The following is a 21,760-nucleotide window of genomic DNA, read 5'->3' on the forward strand; positions in this document are numbered from 1 at the left end:
GTGATTAAATTTTGAGCGCAGAATAAGATAATAATAAGAAGAAGATTACGAAGAACAGTAAGTTGACTTTTCCAAGCAAACTTAATAATAACGTACACAGAGAAACAGATACAGGAATACAGAGTGTCCTTTATGATCAGCGGAGCTAAAAAGATGCTCAGTGAGTGTATGGTCATAGGTGTATGGTGTATGGAGCTGGTCATAATATTCTGACTTGACTGTGTATAAAATGGTTAAGGGTAAATTAAATACATTCTTCCACAAAACAAAATTGGTACCACATTAAAATAAGACTTTATAAAGGGTTTATACATGGTTTACAATTAGTTTATTAATGCTTACTAATTAGGTTGTAAATGCTTTAAAATCATTAATAATCAGTTATAACACATATATAGAAAGGGCAACAATATAGATGGCTGTGGGTTCATTATTTCATAACAGGTCATTGTTGCCCTTTCTATGTATGTGTTATAACTGATTATGAATTATTTTTAAGACATTTACATCCTAATTAGTAACCATTAATAAACTAATTGTAAACCATTTATAAACCCTTTATAAAGGTAGTCTTATTTTAAAGTGGTACCACAAAATTAGTCCCCCGTATGGTTATAGTGTATTTTCACAGCATTATTTAACACTATGTTTTTCATAGCTAATTTCAACCCGGATGCAAGCCACTAGAGATGGGCCTGTTCCTGTTGGTGAACTGATCTTAGAAGAAGAGGGAAAGCACCACGAGGTGGCGCTGTGGAGAGAGGCAGTGCTGGCAGAACTTGCCCTCTTGCAGCTTACAGAAATTACACATCTGAATATTGTGAGGTAAATTATTACTGCAGCTGTTTAAAGGAGGTGGTGTTAATGTTGTTATGGTTGTGTGTTGAGTTGTTTCAAGGGCAAAGCAAACTCACATTGTTATACAAGATGTACACTGATTACTTTAGATTACATTAAAGTGTCATTTCTTCCGTGCTGTCCCAGGAAATATTGACAAATGAGAAATACTGTAATTTTTCGGTATTCAACTGTTTAATGGTGAAAACTGGAAAAAATATTTTTACTTGCAGAAACCTGAGAAAAAAACAGAAGAGGGATTGCGGTGGTTGGAGTCTCTGTGGGAAGCAACACCACTCTCCTTTTGACAGAAGATATGGAGAAGCTCATCGTTCCACACAATGTACTGATCAGCTAATTAAGCGCCTTCCAATCATCGTAAACATTTCCTATGAGGGAGGCGTTATTTGTTCTATTGGCAGCCCAGCTTTTACAGAGGCATAAGGCCTTAAAAATGTCTTTTCACATACTAATCCAGTTCTAATCTGACCCATAATCTGTTTGTTTTTCCATCCCCTGTTTTCTCCTTTTCAGTTTAGGGGAGAAGTTATATACATGGACTTGATTTGTAGTCAATAACGAGTATAAACTTTTGTTGAATAGCCCACCTCCGATCTCCCCCAACATTCCGAAATACAGTGCGATAGTTTATATACACAGATAGTTTATATACACAATACCTTCAGCTAGTCAAGCCACAATAAGTCAACTGACAAGAAATGCTTAAAAATGCATAAATATTATAGAGATATTTTCAGCAACAACTGGAAAGTTATGCATTTCCCCGACATTAATTTTCAGACCTTTCCTGGCTTAACTACGACAAGGAACTGTGTGTATAAGAGTGCTTTAATCTAGGCACTGTGTGTATAAACAGTGTTTTTAATAAACTATCTGTAGGAACTGTGTGTATAAACAGTGTTTTTAATAAACTATCTGTAGGAACTGTGTATAAACATTGTTTTTAATAAACTATCTGTAGGAACTGTGTATAAACAGTGTTTTTAATAAACTATCTGTAGGAACTGTGTATAAACAGTGTTTTTAATAAACTAATCTGTAGGCACTGTGTGTATAAACAGTGTTTTTAATAAACTATCTGTAGGCACTGTGTGTATAAACAGTGTTTTTAATAAACTATCTGTAGGAACTGTGTGTATAAACAGTGTTTTTAATAAACTATCTGTAGGAACTGTGTGTATAAACAGTGTTTTTAATAAACTATCTGTGTACTTTTAAAGTTCTCACTGCCTTGCTTTAAATGTCATCATCCTTGGAATTCTACCAGTGAAGTGTGGAGCTACTTTGAGTTTGTTGTTAATGGTGTAAAAATAGTGATTTTTTTTGTATGGGTTAAGCTGTCACGAAGTGAGGGGCGGGATGGACGTAAGTGCAAATATATATTTTATTTAAACAAACAAGATAAATCAAAACAAACAAAACGCGGGATGGATGATATCAAACTAGAAACACAGACTAAGAAACTAAGACTAGGAAACATACAGGCAGCAAGGATACATACAGGATACAGGATACTGGATACAAGATACAAAATACAAAGGATACAAAAGACTCGACACTGAACATTCAAACAGACGGGCTTAAATACATGAGGAGAGTGAGAAACACCTGGGCTAGGATGACGAGGGGGCGGGGTTACAGACAAGACACAGGTGAGAACACTAATAGCTAGGGCAGGGCTGGGGCGGAGCTAGGGTGGAGACAGGTACAAAAACAACAACACAAGCACATGGCTGGGAAACATGACAGGTAAACAGAGGGGCAGGAGCACTTAGGGAACAAACGAGGGAGAAACAGAAGACAGACATGGGCTAAGGTGTTACATAAGCTATGCCCCTATCACTAGCATTGTGGTCTATTGGGAGCATTAGCTAACAGCGCTGTATTTCAGAATGCTGGGGAGAACAGAGGTGGGCTATTCAACAAATGTTTGTATTTGTTATCATGATTCACTACACCCTAAGTCCATTTCAGTTCACCCTTAACAACAAACTATTCTGCTATCTGAACTTTTTTTGTTCCATATTTTTCATTCTGTTGTTCACTTGTGTTTTTGAAAAGTGTTTATTTATTAAGCCAATTGCACTACCTCACATCATACTACACACACAGATGTTCATATCTATGTACAACAATGAAATACTTATATAATTAAATTGTTAAAATAAAAACACATTTTTGTGCATTATATTTATTGTTTTATTTTGTTCTTTTTTTGTATATTAAAAAAAAGTTATTGCTGGAAATGAATCAATCTGCTGTCAACTTCAGGAAGCTTCGGTTGATTCATCACTTCAGAACAACCTCAATGTACAATGTACAAAAGTTATAAGTCACTCAGATTTAGGAGACTCGGTTAGTCTTATTTAGAAAATGTTGACCATACATTTATTATGATATAAAATTGTAAAATGTGAAGTTTTAAAAACAGTTAGGTTTAGTTATTCTTGTGATTCGACTCCTACTGATTCATTGAACAGAATAAAGTGAAGCTTGTGCAACTGGAAAGTTATTCAGCTCTTTCTGAGGTAAGATGTGGTGGATATGGTGGTGATAAATTACGATATTATAAAGTCACTTTTCATATTGTATGGGAATAAGTAATGTTTATGTGATGTATGATAATATGGAATATGTTTATTTGTATATCATGTATTTATGGTGATACGTTTTTTATTATTATACGTTTATTCGTTGATAATCTCAGAGGCTCACTTTGTGGCTGCTAGCTAGCTTTCTAGTTATAATTACCAAACATGAACGCTAGCCAACACCTAAACGCGGTTCTCTTTCAGAAAAAATACCTTCAATGTCTTTAATTGATACTCGGATGTACAAATTAAGATCATTCAAGTTTTCAAAGAGGTAAAACCTGCTTTCAGTGTCTAGCCATAATAAGAGAAAGTGAGCAGCTAGCCATAGCTCACTTTATCTCAGTCCTAGGCTGTATTCGAAATGGCATACTACTATACTGCATACTGCACTAGTATGTACTGTGTACACCGCCCAGTATGTAGTATTCAGTAATGCAACACTTTTGATTGTAGTACCCTACACGGTCCCGTGACACACCAGTCAGTGCTCTGTAGTGCTCAGAATTCCTCAGAGTGAGTTGTAAACAGAAAGAACATGAAAAATGTCCTACCTTTTCATTATCAAGACTAATGAGATCTGCATACTGTCCAGAACTGCAATTGCTGCTTTAATTTTAGAGTTTAATGTAAGTGCAGTTAACCCAATTCTAACAACCATTTAGCAGCAGCCCCCACAACCCAAGTAAGTTCCAGTTATATTTAAATATGTTTTCCTATTTATTTTAGTAGATTACTATTTTCATCTATGTAAGTACCAACAAGAAGAAAACATTTAAACAAACCCTCATTCATATTTACACAATCTCAACAATAAAAGAAATGAGACAAGTTGAATCACCGCAGAGATAATTATTAAAGCTTATAAACTGCAGTTTTAATCCATTTAAATGAGCTCTGTGTGTAACTCCAGCATCAGTAGCAGTAATGCTAGTAAATCTACTGAATAAAAAACATTAGTTTTAGAAAATGGAAATAAACGGTTTTGTTTTCTGTCCTATTTTAGTGAAATACTTTGTTCTACTTTGTAAAATTAAAGGAAAACTCCAGAGAAGTAGTTATACAGTGTTTTAAATGAGAGTTTTAGCTGTTTAGCTCCATTCAGCTCCATGCATTGAGGACTCCCTCGCGGGCTCCCTCTAGCGGTGATGGGGTATAATGTGATATAGCGGGGGAGGGGGCGGGGCTCTCCATAACCCGGATGAGGCTGAGCTTCCGGGGTCTGTAGCTGGAGAGGAGGAAGAGCAGGATCAGCTGAACTACAGAAGGTACGGAGAAGTTTCTCTCTCTCTCTCTCTCTCTCTCTCTCTCTCTCTCTTCAACACGCTGTTCTACATTCACTCCTACACCCACACCACCTTCAGCACCTTCAGCATGTGCAGCATTTACACCACCAGCACTGGATCTTCTCCTAGCTCTGCTCAGCAGTCTGCAGTAGGGGGTCGCGGAGCTGGGGATGGGGGGGCTTTACAGATCATACACAGGATAAAGGAACCTCACACTCCTGCCCCCCCTCCCCCACATCACTAACACACACCTGAGATAAATCAGTTCTGTGGAAATTCCTTTTTAAGTTTGTGTGATCAGTCTCTACACATTTCTTAGTTACACTAATTTAGTTTAGTTTAGTTAATTTACTTTACTTAATCCGTTTCCACCACAACAGTTGCTGGTAAGTCATGTGACTCTCCCGTCAAAATAAAAGTCCACTTGTAAAATATTAAATGTAAGAATGAAAGATTTAGTGATTATAGTGAGGAAAAGTTCAGGCAAGAAGAGGAATTTCACAAGTAACATTTATTAGCTTACTGATTTAACAGAAAACTTGCTATTTCACTGTAATAACAAACACAAATATTAGCAAACTACAACATCTTTAGCCCCGCTGTTTTTAAGAAATCCCAGTTAAACCATTACTGTGGAATACAGTCTCCAGCTGCTCTTTTGCTGATACTTTAATAATGATGATAATAATAATAATTACAAAAACATGAATTTGATAATAATAATAAGAAGAAGAATCACACTTTGAGCAACTTGACAAAAATACACAAACATTTATGTAAGAGGTTAAAAAGACTACAAAAATAATTGAAAAAGAACTACATAAAATAATATGAATTCTTACAAATTGTTATAATTGTGTTAACCTTTAGTAAACAAAAGAGACTCTTATGTTTTACACTCCTGTTGGAGGTTGGTTGATGTGTTGTAACAGTAAAAAGGTCATTATTTTGCTGTGATTTTATTTTGAACTACAATTCCCTGCACCAACAAGAGAACTGCATCGGATCAACATTTCCAAAAAACACATCTTGAACTCAGGAGCGCATATCACTGTTAGCCTGAAGCCAGTGTGGTGGAAAATAATGAACTGTTATCAGGAGTTGTTAAAAAAAAAAATCAGGTTTGTGAAGCATTCATTTGGATTAATGTATTTGGTTAATGTGTGGAAACTTTTATAAATTGGTTTAAAGGAAAAAGCTTTGGACATCATCTGTCGTGATGAAGAACGAATCAAGCATCGGCAATGTGATTTGAACCAATGTGTGTCGTTTTTTCGGCACACGCCTCAAAGCTTCAGATTAAAGGGTAACATCACTCACTTAGAATGACTTAGAATCTCTTTAGTTAATTGACCTGCTTTTATTTTAATATTCAATGGCATTTTTCTTTGTGTTTTCCAGAAATTAAAATATTTTCCTGAAATTCATCACCAACAACCAGGATATTTAACTAAGAGCAAAGTTAAACTACTGAAAGAGGTAAAGCAGAAGCCTTCCTGAAGAATCTCCAGAACACGCAGAAATTGTTTGCTACATTTAAAAGACAAATGAAGCCAAGTCCCGACATGGAGAAACATCAGCACTCTGCCAAGAGTTTTACTAAACAGAGTGATCTCAAAAAACACCAGCGCATTCACACAGGAGAGAAACCGTATTACTGCTCAGACTGTGGGGGGAGTTTTAATCACCAGAGTCATCTCCAACGACACCAGCGCATTCACACAGGAGTGAAACCGTTTCACTGCTCAGACTGTGGGAAGAGTTTTAATCAACAGAGTAATCTCAAAAGTCACCAGCGCATTCACACAGGAGAGAAACCATATTACTGCTCAGACTGTGGGAAGATTTTTACTACCCAGAGTGATCTCAAAAAACACCAGCGCATTCACACAGGAGAGAAACCGTATCACTGCTCAGACTGTGGGGGGAGTTTTAATCAACAGAGTCATCTCCAACGACACCAGCGCATTCACACAGGAGTGAAACCGTATTACTGCTCAGACTGTGGGAAGATTTTTAATCAACAGAGTACTCTCAATAATCACCAGCGCATTCACACAGGAGAGAAACCATATCACTGCTCAGACTGTGGGAAGATTTTTACTACCCAGAGTACTCTCAAAAGTCACCAGCGCATTCACACAGGAGAGAAACCGTATCACTGCTCAGACTGTAGGAAGAGTTTTATTACACAGAGTAAACTTAAAATACATCAGCGCATTCACACAGGAGAGAAACCATATCACTGCTCAGACTGTGGGAAGAGCTTTAATCGACTGGAGACTGTCAAACGGCATCAGCGCATTCACACAGGAGAGAAACCGTATCACTGCTCAGACTGTGGGAAGAGTTTTACTGAACAGAGTGCTCTCAAAAAACACCAGCGCATTCACACAGGAGAGAAACCGTATTACTGCTCAGACTGTGGGAAGAGTTTTACTACACAGAGTGATCTCAAAAAACACCAGCGCATTCACACAGGAGAGAAAAATGTCCCAAATTTGTCCCATGGCAATTAAAAGCGCAAATCATAAATTCCACCAGAAACAAATATGAACTGTATTTAACAATGGATTTTACAGGTTCAGCAAAACTATTCTTATCCAGGGATGATGTGTATAGAATTCCATGTTATGTTTGTATGTCTTGTAAGTTTGAATATTCCAGGACATTCTTTGTGAGACAGAGCTCAGTTTTTAGGTTAGTTTCTGTTGCGCAGTAAGGTTACAGGCTCATTCACTCCCTCTGCTGGTGTTCTTGTTTGTCTATGGTTCAGTCCAATTAAAAATCTGTTACTATAGAGGGATATAGAGGGATATTTGGTTGTGTTGTATTACTCAAGTTTTATACTCTCTTATCTTTTCCTTATTGAATATTAAATGTTGCTTATGGTTTTTTTAATCTCCAAAGTTACTAAGAATATCCAAATAATGTAGTTTCTTAATTGTTTTTATCCAGTACAAACTATTATCTTTGTATTACTTCACCTCTATATTTACCCATGTGTGTTTTAATAAACGGCTTTTATATTGCAGATCTCCAGTCTCATTGTGTTTTCTCAACACATGTTTGACATGAAACCTATAGGCCTGAGATTGTCATATCCAGTTATATTAAGACTATGGTTTGTGTTTTTTTTCTCCTAAATCTCTTGTAATGTAACTATGCATAACCAGTCATATTAAGACTCTGCTTGAAGTGCAAACAGAGACGGAACATGTTTTAAGCACAGTACAGTCTTGTTGGTCACTCTGTTACCGTCTGTCACTCTGTTAAAAGTAGCAGAAGCATCTTCTATGCCAGGAGTATTTAATTAGAATTCAGAATGATCCAGTTATACAAAATTCCTCGCCTGTCTCTCTGTCGCACTCTGTGTGACTTTAGTTTCCGTCCGTTCTCGTTTTTCCGCCCATTCTCGCCCAGGCTCACTATCTCCTTATAAAGGCGTTTTTTCACGGCCATGTCCCAATTCAACAGCCGGAGCAGCGGGACCGCGACCCTGACAACACGGGTTCGATCCCGCGTGAGGAGCGGTGTGTTTATTTATTTATTTTTTCCACGTCTGCACAGATCTGATTGACTGAAGAGAGTGGTTGGTGATATTACCTCACACGTGATTGGTCTGTGATTTACTGCGCCGCAAAGCGTGTATACAATTAAATCCTTCTCAATAGGTTTGGGTCCGGACCATGGTCCGCCCGTGACCTCTGTTCTATGCAAATTCCCCGAATTTTCCTCTTCTGCTCACTGCTCAACCACCAAACTCGCTGCTACTGTGTTGCCAGTTGCCAGTGTTTTATCTTAAAAAGTCCACACTAAACTGTGAGAGGTTTAAGCTTGACGAGAAATATCGTCACGTCTTAATCTCGTGAGATCTCGTGCCACGATACAGGATTTGCTATTTTACTGACCAAATGTATAAACAAAGCATTTCCTGTTTTACTGTCTATTGTTATTGTTAGCTAGCCTAGCTAAATGTACAAATGTAGCATTTGCTGTTTTAAAGACTATTATTATTGTTTGCTAGCTAGCTAAATGTTCAAATATGCAGTTTGCTGATTTACTGAACATTATTATTGGTAGCTAGCCTAGCTAAATGTATAAATGTAGCATTTGCCGTTTTACTGACTTTTATTATTGGTAGCTAGCCTAACTAAATGTCCAAACAACAGTGTTTGCTGTTTTACTGACCATTATTATTGGTAGTTAGCCTAGCTAAATAATATGTAATAAAGTAAAAAATAAAGTAAATTAATGCTTAATCTTCCTTTGTTAATTTTGATTTATGTGGTAACTAATATGCGGAAGGAAGAAAAGCTTGCGCATTTACTAACAATTCCCTACTTTACCACATGATGCCACTAATTCCCGCTCTCTCCGCACACTTTTGAAGGCATACGCATGCCTTAAACCTTGCTTAAATGTACGCTCGTTTTCACACCAAGTATTTCTTTATAAATCACAATTCTTGCGTGAGATGTTGCTTACGCACATTTCTGCCCTCTTTTTATGCGTACGCACTCTTTATAAATGAGGCCCCTGCTCTTTATGAGGCTTTGATTCAGCAGTAGATTCTCTCCTGTCAGATTCCTGTCAACATTAGCCTGTTAGCAGCTAACAGAGTTAGCAGTGAATTAGCTCTCTTTCTCTTATACTGTTTAATAAACTGAGAAAAGCACGAATAATTTATGGGTAAATTTATGAGATTAAACTAATTCAGATTTAATTAGTATAATTAAAGGCTGATTTTTGGTAAGTTAGGAAAAAGCTGAATTAGCTAGCTTCCTAGTGTTGGCTAAGCAAGCTACTGAATGTACCCAAAGTTTCTGAGGAGAAAGAGCATTTATTTTCTGTTTTCTGTGACCTAGAAAGGTTTTTAAACGGTTTGGAGGAACTAATTGCCACCATTCTAACAATTCTACAAATTACTATCTGTTTTAAGCTAATTTGACTCAGTAAGAGTAAATTATCCTCAAATTTTACCTCAGTTTATTTAATTGTTAGCGTTTACTAGCTAACAGATTTAACGTTTATTTACACAGTTCTTAAACTTAAATTTAGTTGTTTTTTTTTAAACATTACTCACACCTTCACTGTTTCTTATAATTCATATATTCTTTTCTCTACAGTGTACAAATCAGTGAGTCTTGGTGAATGTTTCTGTTCTTATTATGGTAAATAGGGCCTGCAGAGATTTAATAGAAGAATCTGTTCTTTAGAACATAATGTTTTATATCATTATTAGAAGCACAAACACACCTGAGATTATTTCTATTTATTTATATTTTACAATTACTGTTACAAAGAGCCAAGAGTTGGCCCAAAGATCTTCAGGAGCTAAATAGCTCCTCCACTGAGTCCCACCCACAGTGCCTGCAACCCTCATGCTTCCGCTTGTTTAGCCAATCAGAGCGATGCTGAGACTGAGGGGCCTCAGTTGGGGGCTTGCATACCACAGATAGAGAGGACTTCTGTAGAGGAACAGTGGAGATAGTGGACGGTGTGCAGCTTAGTAAAGTTTTGTGGGATTACCGAGGACATTTAATTCTTGTGTGCATTCAGATACCTGTAAGTACCTACACTGCTGTTTATTCATAAAGTGTAGATAACTATTACTTTCCTAGTTGTAGGTGTACTTTCAAGGAGTTACATGCTATGCTAACTGATCAGCTCTTTGTATAGCTCTGTATAGCTTCTAGCTGTTTCTGATCTGCCTATTATTATTACCAGATAACACCTCATAGAAGTGTGTATCTTTGTTTATGTGTTAGTGATGTAAATTGTAGTCAGTAATGTGTTTCAAGTAGTTCAAGTATCCCTTTTATATCTGTTGTTTCAGAATCACACACTCACACAGTCGGATTGCATTCATCTATTCTGTATATACCACAACTCCTCTGCTGCAGTAAATACTGTTTTCAGAGTACATCATCTCCAGCATTTTAATCAGATGCACCACAGTGGCTTCTACATGGTTTAATACCAGCTAGCTCTTCTTAACAATTACAATACGATTTTAAAATTGTCCTGTTGAAAATATTTATCATTGGTTCGTTTATTGTATCTATCAGAAGCAGACTGTATCTGCCCAATATCATTTATTTTACTCCAATGTTCAATACACAGAGTGCCTTATTAATATGATGGCATGTTGAATCAGATTTTTCACAGTAATATATGTTTACAGAAATAGAGGGTGAGGTGGACGGGTGCTTGTGTTACAGAGTGAACAGGGTGGATTTAACACAAAACTGCTTCACAAGACTCAGTGCTAGATAGTGTAAATGAAGCATCAGGCTGGAGGATTAACACAACAGACGAGGCTGAAGTTGGCGTCTTATTCGCCAGTGTCTTATTCGGATTTTCCGGTCCACCTTAAAAAGTCGAAGTACCAATTATTCGCCTGTAGAGAGCAGGGTTGAGCCGAGCAAAACGAGTTTGGCATTTAGGGCATATTACACTGAGAATACATTGCCTGTTCTGGGTATTTCCAGTTGCCCGAACTCCAGATTATCAAATAGTCAGTTGAATTTGACACCACATTATGAAAATATAACTAGTATACTGTGAATAGCCTAAAGAACTTAACATTTACTGTACAGTTTTTTTTTTATTATGAGCCTCTGAACTTGGCATTTGAGAAGATTAAAGGAGAATAAATTGCCTGTTCTGCATATTTCTAGATGCCCTAAATCCACATATTCAAATAGTCTGTTAAATTTGACACAAATTATGAAAATTTACATATTAAACTGTGAAAATCTTTAATAACTACAAAGATTACTGTACAGTTTATTATTATGACCCTCTGAACTTGGCATTTTAGAATATGTCAGTAGAATAAATTGCCTGTTCTGCATATTTCCAGTTACCCTAATTCCAGATTGTCAAATAGTCTGTTGAAATCAACACCACATTATGAAAATATGCCTATTAAACTGTGAATAGCCTAAATAACAAAACATATTACTGTACAGTTTTTTTTATTATGACCCTCTGAACTTGGCATTTGAGAAGATTAAAGAAGAATAAATTGCCTGTTCTGCATGTTTACAGATGCCCTAAATCCAGATTCTCAAATAGTCTGTTGAATCAGACACAACATTATGAAAATATACCTATTAGACTGTGATTAGCCTAAAGAGCTAAAAATATTACTGTACAGTTTTTTTTATTATGACCCTGTGAACTTGGCATTTGAGAAGATTAAAGAAGAATAAATTGCCTGTTCTGCATATTTCCAGATGCCCTAAATCCAGATTCTCAAATAGTCTGTTAAATTTGACACAAAATCATGAAAACATACCTATTACACTGTGATGAGCCCAAAGAGCTAAAAATATTACTGTATTACTGTAGCTCTCCCAATGCACGGGTTAGGACAAATGATCTTATTTCACAAAGCTTTAGTCTGCAGAGAGGCACCAGACAGGGCTGCCCGCTCTCTCCCTCACTTTTTGTATTTTTTATTGAACCACTAGCAGCAAAAATACGACAAAGTGTAGATATTAAAGGAATTCAAACAGAAAATACAGACCATAAGATAAGCCTTTATGCTGATGATGTATTACTTTTCCTTAGGGACTCACAAACTTCTCTGCTAAAGACAATCACACTCATAGATAAGTTCTCATCTGTATCAGATTATTCCATTAACTGGAGTAAATCAACAGTTCTACCTCTGAATTGTACATTATAGAGCACTACTTCACTACAGTCGGGCAACATTAAATATTTAGGTATACATTTTTCCCCCAAGCTATCAGACCTGATACGATTGAATCATACTCCTCTACTAAAAACAATAGAGGACGATCTCACACGATGGAATTCTCTACCTATATCTCTTATTGGGAGAGTTGCTACTGTAAAAATGCTGATTCTACCTAAAATCAATTATTTGTTTTCATTAATCCCTAATAAACCTCCTGCTGCTTGGTTTAAGTCATTAGACTCAAACATTTTTATGGAAAAATAAAACATCGAGAATAAGTCTGAAGACTTTACAGAAGCTAAAATGCCATGGTGGTCTAGAACTACCAAACTTCTATCACTATTTTTTAGCCAATAGATTGCAATATGTTACAAGTTGGATTAAAACAAACCCTTTAGGCAGCCCTTGGCTGGACCTAGAACAAACACTCAGTGGAAAAGTGAAAATCTCTGACTTACCTTTCATTAGCTCCAGTATTAAACACTGTAGCTGCTTTAAAAGCCTAAACATAAACACCACTCTGACAGCTTGGTGGGAATTTTTAAAGATAGCTAAGTCTTCACTAATACCATGTAAAAGGACACCCATTTGGAACAACCCAGATATATGTCAGAAAAAAACAGTTATTAATTTTTCGCAATGGCAAGAGAAAGGAATTAAGAATTTAGGAGATGTTATACAGGAGGGGACCTTTATGTCATTTGAAGATCTTATTTCAAAATACGAAATTAGCAGTAGCAAATTTCTGGAGTATCTACAATTAAAGTCCATTATACAAGCAAGATTTAATTTAAATAATCTAACATTAGAAATCCCAGTATTGATAAAAGAGTTCATGAATCTCTATACTCCTAAGTTGTTATCAAAAATATATAAGTTATTATCCAAAATTAATGATTCAATATCCCTCCCAATTACAAAATGGGATCGAGATCTCTCCATGAACCCAGATAAGAACTTTTGGACACAGATATGTTTAAACAATTTCAAAATGACGAAAAGTCCAAATTTACAACTCATACAATACAAAATTCTCCATAGAACACATTATACAGGGCATAGAATGTTCCAAATGGGCCTTAGAGAAACAAATATATGCACTAACTGTTCGGGCAATCATATTGAGAATTATATACATGCTATATGGTTTTGCATGCCTGTTCAGAGATTCTGGAAGATGATATGTGAAGACTTATCTACCTGGTTTAATTGCAATATCCCAGCTTCACCCAAACTATGCATTTTAGGTGATGTAAGTGAACTAAACATGGAAACAAATATATTGCACATAGTTCTCACTGTCTTATGCATCGCTAAGAAAACTATCCTCATGAAGTGGAAATCAAAAAATGATTTATGCATAAATCACTATAGAAATTTACTTTTAGACCACATTAGTCTGGAAAGAATGTCTGCAACCTCAAAAAACCAATTGGCTACATTTGAATCTCTCTGGTTCCCACTGATCAGCTCCATCACATGATGGGGGTGGGCGGCTGTAGTCGTGTCTCCTGGTGCGTCCGGCAGGTGGCTGGAGGGGGGGTCGGAGGATTCGGGTGTCTGATGGCTCTTGGACTGGGGACAGTGGCTGCCGCTTGGTGATTTCTGTGTGCGGGCCCTGGTTGTTGGTGGGGGGGGCCTGGATGTATGCTCTTGTGGTCTTGGGGTGTGGGTCTGGGGGGCCCATGGTGGTGGGTGCTGGCCCTGTCCGGTTGGCTGGGTTCCCCTGTGGCGGTCGGGGTGCGGAGTCCGGGGCCCTGGTGCCCGTGGGCGTCTGTCGCCTGTTTGGGTCCCTCCCTGCGCTGGGGAGGGTCTATGCCTCTCTTGGGCGCGCCGTCGTGGGGGGTGGTGGTTTGGTCCGTGTTGGGGTGTCTGGTTGGCATTCCGGGATTCTGGGTGCCCTCCCTGTGGGGAGGTAGGGGCGCTCAGGTGGGGAAGCGGCAGTCTCCCACTTAAGACCGGTTGGTCCTGGGCTCAGGACCACTGTGTGTGTGTATGAGAGAGTGGGATGTTTATTGTAAATGTATCTGTGTGTGTGTGCGTGTGTGCGTGTGTGTAATATCTGTTGTCTTTTGTATGTGAGTGGGGTGTGTATTTATGTTGTATTGCAGTGTGGGGATGGGGGCGCTGTCTTGCAGAGCGGCGGTGTCCTGGGGCCGTAGCCGCTCTACCCCCTGGACTTGCCTTCCCTGTACTACGGTTGGGTGTATGGAACTGGGTGCCTAGTGAGCCAGCAGTAGTTGGCTCTCTTCCTCCGGGGGGTAGTCCTCTGCCCCTCGGTCCTTTCCTGGCCCTTCCCCGACTCCTACTCAGTCTAACATCGCATTACACATACAAACTCATCATACAGCTTACACACATCATATTACACATAGGGTTTTGGGGGGCAGGTGCTCCCTGCTCCTCAATTTTATTTTCGCATTTTAGACATTGAGGGCCTTTGGGGGGGCAGTGTGGTTGGGTGCTGTTATTCAGTTCTCATATTACAGCTGTCCCTCCAATTTTAATAGCACTGTAGCTTTCATTCATTCTTCTCATTATACACATTCATATCACTGTAACTTGCTGGGTGGGGGGAGGAGGGGGGTCAGGTCTTCTCACACCCTGGTTTCGTGCACCCTGCCTGGGGTGTGGGTCGGGTGGTTGTTCGGGGCCGGGTTGGCTGCTTCCCTAGGTTGCCGCTGGCTCGGTACTGGTGCCCGCATGCCCGCATTAGGTGTTTATGTATGTTCTGTGGTGTGACTGGTGTGCGTGACTGGTGTGTGTGACTGGTCTGTGAGTGAATGTGCACGTGTGCGACGGGTGTATGTGTGACGGATGTGTGAATGTGCATGTGTGCGTGAACAGTTGGTCCTGGGTTTGGGGCTGACTGAGCATGGACACCTGTGGGACATGGTTGCGTAGGGCGGGTTTTTGCCCTCCCTACTGCTCCACGCTGCTCTCCGCCGATCGTCACTGCCGTTCCTGGGGGGGTGGGCGTCCGTGGGTCCATGGGTGCGTGGCCGGATGCCCTAATGTGGTCTCTGGCCCGCCCCCTTGGTGGCCGTGGCCTGGGGGTGCCTTGGGCCCCCTTGGCGTGGTTGGGGGGGCCTGCCGGGTGTCGGGCTGTTCCCGGGTGCTTGGGATCTCGGGGGCCGCATGCTCGGCTCGTGCAGGGGGTGCTGGCCTGCCGGGGGGGTGGGCTGCTCGCTTCCTTTGGCTCTCTGGACTCTTGCTCTTTGCCATGGGGGCTTCGTCTGGAGTCTCCCCCGTCCTCATCTGGGGTGTGCGCATGGTTACCATCGGGATGTGTGGCCGCGGGTCTTCTGGGCTCCTAATGGGCTGTGGATGGTCTGGGTCCACTGGGTTCTTCCCTATCTGCCTCTGGATCGCAGGGGCATGGTGGCGGTTTCTTGCCTCCATTGTGGTAGGCATTTCATGACATAATCCGTAACACATGACATATTTTTGCAAAAAACAATAGAATAGAAGTAACTGTGCGTGTGTGTGTATGTATTTATGTGTATGTATTAATATGTATGTATATTTATGTATGTGTGTATATGTATAAGCATATGTATAGTTAGATATGTGAGTATGTGTATGTATGTATGTTTGTTTATTTTATGTTTATTTTATTTTATTATATATTTTTTTTGTTTGTTTGTTTGTTTTTTGTTTAGTTTTTTTTTTTTCTTTTCTTTTTCTTCTTCTTGTACCCCCCTCCTGTACCTCACACTCCGATCCTTCCAACCCTGAACTCCCACAACTATATCCACACAAAATATATATATATATATATATATATATATATATATATATATATATATATATATATATAAAAATAATAATAATAATAATAATAATAAATAAAATAAATAAATAAATAAGTAAAAATAAAGTATTAATTGTCCTCCGAAGAGGGGGGGTGGTGGTTGGGCCAAAAAAAAAAATATATATTACTGTACAGTTTTTTTATTATGACCCTGTGAACACGGCATTTGAGAAGATTAAAGAAGAATAAATTGCCTGTTCTGCATGTTTACAGATGCCCTAAATCCAGATTCTCAAATAGTCTGTTGAATCAGACACCACATTATGAAAATATACCTATTAGACTGTGATTAGCCTAAAGAACTAAAAATATTTTTATTATGACCCTCTGAACTTGGCATTTGAGAAGATAAAAGGAGAATAAATTACCTGTTCTGCATATTTCAACTCCAGATTAACAAATAGTTTGTTGAATTCGTCACCAAATTATGAAAATAGAACTAGTATACTGTGAATTGCCTAAAGAACAATGTATGTTACTGTACCATTTTTTATTATGAGTCTCGGAACTAGGCATTTAATACAACTTTGAAGTAAAACACATTTCCCGTTCTACATATTTCTAGTTGCTCTTACTCCACATTATCAGTCTGTTGAAATGTATGCTTATTTCCCACCTCTTTATAACAATATGTCATGCAAGTGTGTGCCTTATTTAAATTCATGCCTATTACAAAACTGCTAGTATTGTATGACCATCTGAATATAAAAAATCCGTTTTAATTACACTTTATTGAATCAATGTATGACGTATAAAGTTTTGATAACTTCAAAATGGAGTATAAACTGCATTATTAGTTTATCACTGAAATATTTCATTCAGACACATAACTGTGAAACAATCTACACAGCACAAAGTACTCTGCAAAGCATGTACAGTTATAAAAAGGTAATTTATTTAAAATAATATTTTTTACACACAGATATATTATGCCGGCCTTAGTCACAACGCAAAGGCTGAGGTTACTTTCTCAAAGATGTTTAATGCAGAAAGAGTACAACACCAACGTCAATACCGTAGAACTAAAAGTAAAAGAGTGCATAACATAGAGTACATCAGTTTCATATAAAATCAAATCAAATTTATTTGTATAGCGCTTTTTCCAGCTGGTGTTGGCACAAAGCAGCTTTACAGAAACATGATTACAGGACAAAGAATTAGGCAAAATATTAAACATAGAAAATACACAATACAGAACCCCCAGTGAGCACGGAGGCAAGGAAAAACTTCCTCAGAGCTGCAGGAGGAGGAAGAAACCTCGGGAGGACCAAGACTCACATATAAGGGGGGACCATCCTACCACTGGCCAAACAGCTTTTAAACTAATAAAAAAATACAGGTTTTATATATTCAGGAGTATAGCAGCGCCACTAATGGAAGCAGTTAGAGTTCATGGAATCTTGGATGTAATCTGTAGTGGAGAGTAAGATGGATAATGAGCAGCTGATCTGTAGTGGGTGATGGAGAAGAGATGACTTCAGAAACTTCAATCTGTCTGGGGAACAGGGGACATGAGAGCCTGAGGGTCCAACATCCATCGGTATCGGGTCAGACAGGTGGGCAGTCAGTAACTCGGAAGAAAGCAGAGAGATGGAATTAGTTTTAACTGAATTTATATAAAACAGAGAATATAAAATATTTTCAGAGTGTGGCAAACTATTGACACTGGCAGATCAGAATATAACTGGAAGACATATCATTTATCCTCACAAACTGATAACGATCGGTTAAGTATGATTTAAACCATGATAAGGTCAGGTTACTTTACAGGTAAGAGCAAAGTTGTTGGGCCACAGCTTTTTCAAAAATTTTAGAAATCAATGTAGCTCGTGGATGTATGTATATTATGACTAATATGTAATTTAAGTGAAATAAGGTAATGATCTGAAATTGCAGAGGTTTGAGAACGAATATTCAGTTCATCTACCTCTTTTACCTCCTCTACCGGACAATCTCGGATTGTGTATATAATTATAGCCTGCAGGGGTGGCTTCATTTAATTCTTCATATTCATATTCATCAATCCAGGTTTCTGTCAGGCACAGAACATCGAAGTTCTGATCAGTGATCATTTCATTCACTATAACTGCTTTTGAATTTAGAGATCTGATATTAAGTAAACCAATCTTTAGGTTTGAAGTGTTAGTGCTACAGTCTGGATAAGATTTTTTAATATAGGTTAAGTTATTTAGATTAACTGAGTTTTTCAACGTTTTTGTCTGACTCGGGGGACAGACACAGTCTGAATACACTGGTATCTTGGTAACGTCTCTTTGCAGCTCACAGACTGTTGGTTAAGCCTCTCTGTTTGCGGCCTGGTCCCGGCTCTGGATTGTCAGCAGCTTCTAACAGTACTCTGCCAACTAGCTAAAAGATTATTTGCTATGCTGCATCAAAGTAAGGCAGCACCCTCCCGCCTGGGGTGGACACCATCCCTACCTAAAAGACAAGGCTTGCCTTCAAACTGTAGCCAGTTATCTATAAAGCTCACATTATTTTCTGCACACCACTTGGACATCCAGCGGTTCAGTGAAGAAAGCCTGCTGTAAGCTTCATCACCACGCCTCATTGGGATGGGGCCAGAGCAGATTACCTCCTCGGACAGCGTCTCGGACACCTCACTACTACAACCCAGAATCCAAAATCCATTGGAGTGGATTTCGTTTATGGTCATGGCTCGTCTTTGATGATGCACCTTTTCGAGGAAAAGCTTTATGAGTAGGTGTGACACATGATGCCCTTTTGGAAGAATGGCGGGATGTTTGACATGAGGATGAAGTGCTGATTGGTTCAGTCTTCCTATGACCCTTATAATCATTGTCATCAGTAAACGGATTTAACTTATAGAACCTTGTAGACTGGTTCACATTCACATCTTTCTTTTGTTTCAAAGACTTGTGGTATGAACTTTCTCCGTACCCCAACACGCTAGCATATGATGCAGCTCATAGCGTAGAATACTGCATTTGCCAAACCATCATCAAAATTACATTTTATAAACGTCATCGTAGATTCAGCAAACTTTCTTCGCCTTGTGCAGCAAGATGTTTATGCCCGAAGTTTGCAGATCCAGGAGAGAGATCAGAACAGGTGAACCTTTATGCGAAACACTGATGGTGATGTTTCCATGTTATTGTTTTCCCACCACAGGAACCCAAGATAGTCTTGATCCTTTGGAGCAACATGGAATTGATGGAACATACGTTCCACATCATACATGATGGCTACTTGTCCTTTCCGAATACGACACAAGACTTCTACCAGAGTATTTGTGAGGTCAGAGCCAGTCAGTAGATGCTCATTAAGAGATGTATTCTGAAATCTTCTATTTCATGAAGGCCATGTAATCCTCACAGTACTTTTCATCCTTTTTTAGCCGTTTCTCCAGACATTTGAATCGATGTTCTGCACAAGCTCTGTTATTTGGCAAACTCGGTCTCTCTTCTTTAGAAGGCAATGGCATTTCAAAGTGACCATCCGCTTTTTGTTTGATGCCTTTCCTTAACTTTGCCAAAAAACATTGATCATCCTGTGACATTGTGACTTCTTCAGTATCCTTTTCTATAAAATCTGACTCAAAGACCTTCATTATGTATGCTGGCATGACTATTTCCTTGACTTTGTTTCTACACACAAAGTAGACTTCAGATATACCTTTGCAAGATGGCCAACAGCTGGTAGGATCTGCCACATGATGATTCGATGACTAACTCTGATTTTGTCTTCATAGTAATTATCAGAAGTGTTGCAGCCAATGATGATCCAACCCAACACAGATTTTTGTGCAAATGGTTGACTTTCTTCACCACTAAGAACTTCTCTGGGAAGTAATGCCAGAGGACAATTATAGCCAGTTAACAATCCTACCTCGCAGTCAAGTTTAGGAGACATTTTATCTACAAGGTGTTCCAAGTGGGGCCAGTTCTTTGCAATTTCACAGGAGGGAATGTGAGATCTATTTGTGGGTATGTAGCTTCTGGTATAGGTTGTAGGAAGGTTGATTTTCATGTCAGACCTGATGCCTCTTACTTGAAGTCCATTCAGCTTGTGGCTGGTCACAATCATGATTTTGGATGTTATTGTGGAAATCTTGAGCCTAACAGGTTCTTTTTTGCATTCAGTGATTTTGTTATGTCCTCCAAGATGAAAGTAGTGTCGCTCTGAGTGTCAAGCAAAGCATACACTAAAATCTCTTTCTCTGGTCCTGCTAGAGGTGACACATATACTGGAATGATTGATGAAGTATAAGAATTGTTTATTTCTTGAACAACTCAGTTTGAAGTCACATTGGTTGACTCTTGCATCATTTTTTCTGTTGCATCTTGCATAAATGTTTCCATCTGTATGTTCTTGGTTTTCCCTTGACCGCTCTTGATTTTTACATTGTTCTTTGTTCCTTGTTCTTTGTACTTGATCGCATTTTTCTCTATCTTGATGTAGGCATGTTGGGTGAAGCATTTCACATTTGTCACATACACTTCTAGAAGTGCAGTTTTTGGAGTTATGACCACTGTTAAGGCAGCCGAAGCACAACTTCTCTAACTGCACAAACTTCACCCTCTCTTCAACTGGTCTTTCCATAAGTCTGCGACATTTGTGAGGCGTGTGGCCACGTTGGTAGGTTCTTACATTCAATTAATGTCTGAAAAGACAGCTTCCAGTCATTATATCTAAGAGGGTCTCCTGAAAAAACACAGGGTTCTGAAATGTGATTGCCTCTGCAAGGGTTTTCACAAGGTCATTAGATGTTTCATGAAGTAAATAGTGATGTTGAGGGACAGATGCTTGAGTGCATGGAGCTTGTTGACAAACATTAAAGGGTAGGTTTAAAGTATATGACACTCCAGTGGGCATCAATGGCTGAAAAAGAGAAACAGGATTGTTGTATTGAGCAGTGTAACCCTTTTTCCTTGTTGAAAAAGAGGAGTAGTATTAAAATGAAAAGAATATTCAATATACCACTTTTGCCTGCTAGTGGTCTAAGAGAGGGGTCCATCTCTTGAAGCATTAAAGGTTAGATGGATAAAGATAACAAAAAATATACATTACACCAGCAGGATAACAAGGAAGTGACTTACACAGACATATCTTGGGTAAAATAAATGTAAACTTGTATAAAAAATAACTGAACTGTAATGTTTGACGGTTTAGTGTACAAATCTTTTTAAGTACTAAACAAAATTAAAATATTAAAAATACATTAATTAAATGGGTCCAAAATTCATAAAATTTTGGTCAAAAATGTTATTCTTATTGCAAACACATATATATATTTAACCTTTTGAAAAAAAAACCTGTTTTGTATCACTACCCTTCTTATGTGCAACATGAGTCAAAAATTACCCGCATTCATTTTCTATGGTAAGTCATGTATGGCTGAGTGTTTCTATGATATATATTAGCAAATTAAATTAATTCAGTCATTCAATATCCACAGGATTCCTCAATTAACTTGTTTTAAATCATAGTACACCCTTATTTTTTTTTTCCTTTTTTA

At 38.4% G+C, this 21,760-nt stretch overlaps 2 protein-coding genes across 9 annotated transcripts in view; one reads left to right on the forward strand and one right to left on the reverse strand.

Moving 5' to 3' along the window:
• Positions 1–21,760, forward strand: part of LOC125801167 (zinc finger protein 484-like) — a 634,928-nt gene that overhangs the window by 252,371 nt on the left and 360,797 nt on the right. For 4 of the 8 annotated variants that reach the window (XM_049477412.1, XM_049477413.1, XM_049477416.1 and 1 more), the window contains exon 2: positions 6,137–7,769. The exons of 1 other annotated variant lie outside the window; for it this stretch is intronic. In XM_049477412.1, the coding sequence (XP_049333369.1) occupies positions 6,283–7,254 (972 nt within the window). In that variant the 5' untranslated portion in view covers positions 6,137–6,282 and the 3' untranslated portion in view covers positions 7,255–7,769. Of the gene's footprint in view, positions 1–4,465; positions 4,718–5,936; positions 6,042–6,136; positions 7,770–21,760 lie in introns of those variants that run through there. 3 more of the 8 variants (XM_049477410.1, XM_049477414.1, XM_049477409.1) reach the window with 3 other exon arrangements.
• Positions 1–21,760, reverse strand: part of LOC111188977 (NACHT, LRR and PYD domains-containing protein 12) — a 900,554-nt gene that overhangs the window by 45,408 nt on the left and 833,386 nt on the right. The window lies entirely within an intron of this gene.

The sequence above is a fragment of the Astyanax mexicanus genome, chromosome 4 (genome assembly GCF_023375975.1).
Source record: "Astyanax mexicanus isolate ESR-SI-001 chromosome 4, AstMex3_surface, whole genome shotgun sequence".
Lineage (NCBI taxonomy): Eukaryota > Metazoa > Chordata > Actinopteri > Characiformes > Acestrorhamphidae > Astyanax > Astyanax mexicanus.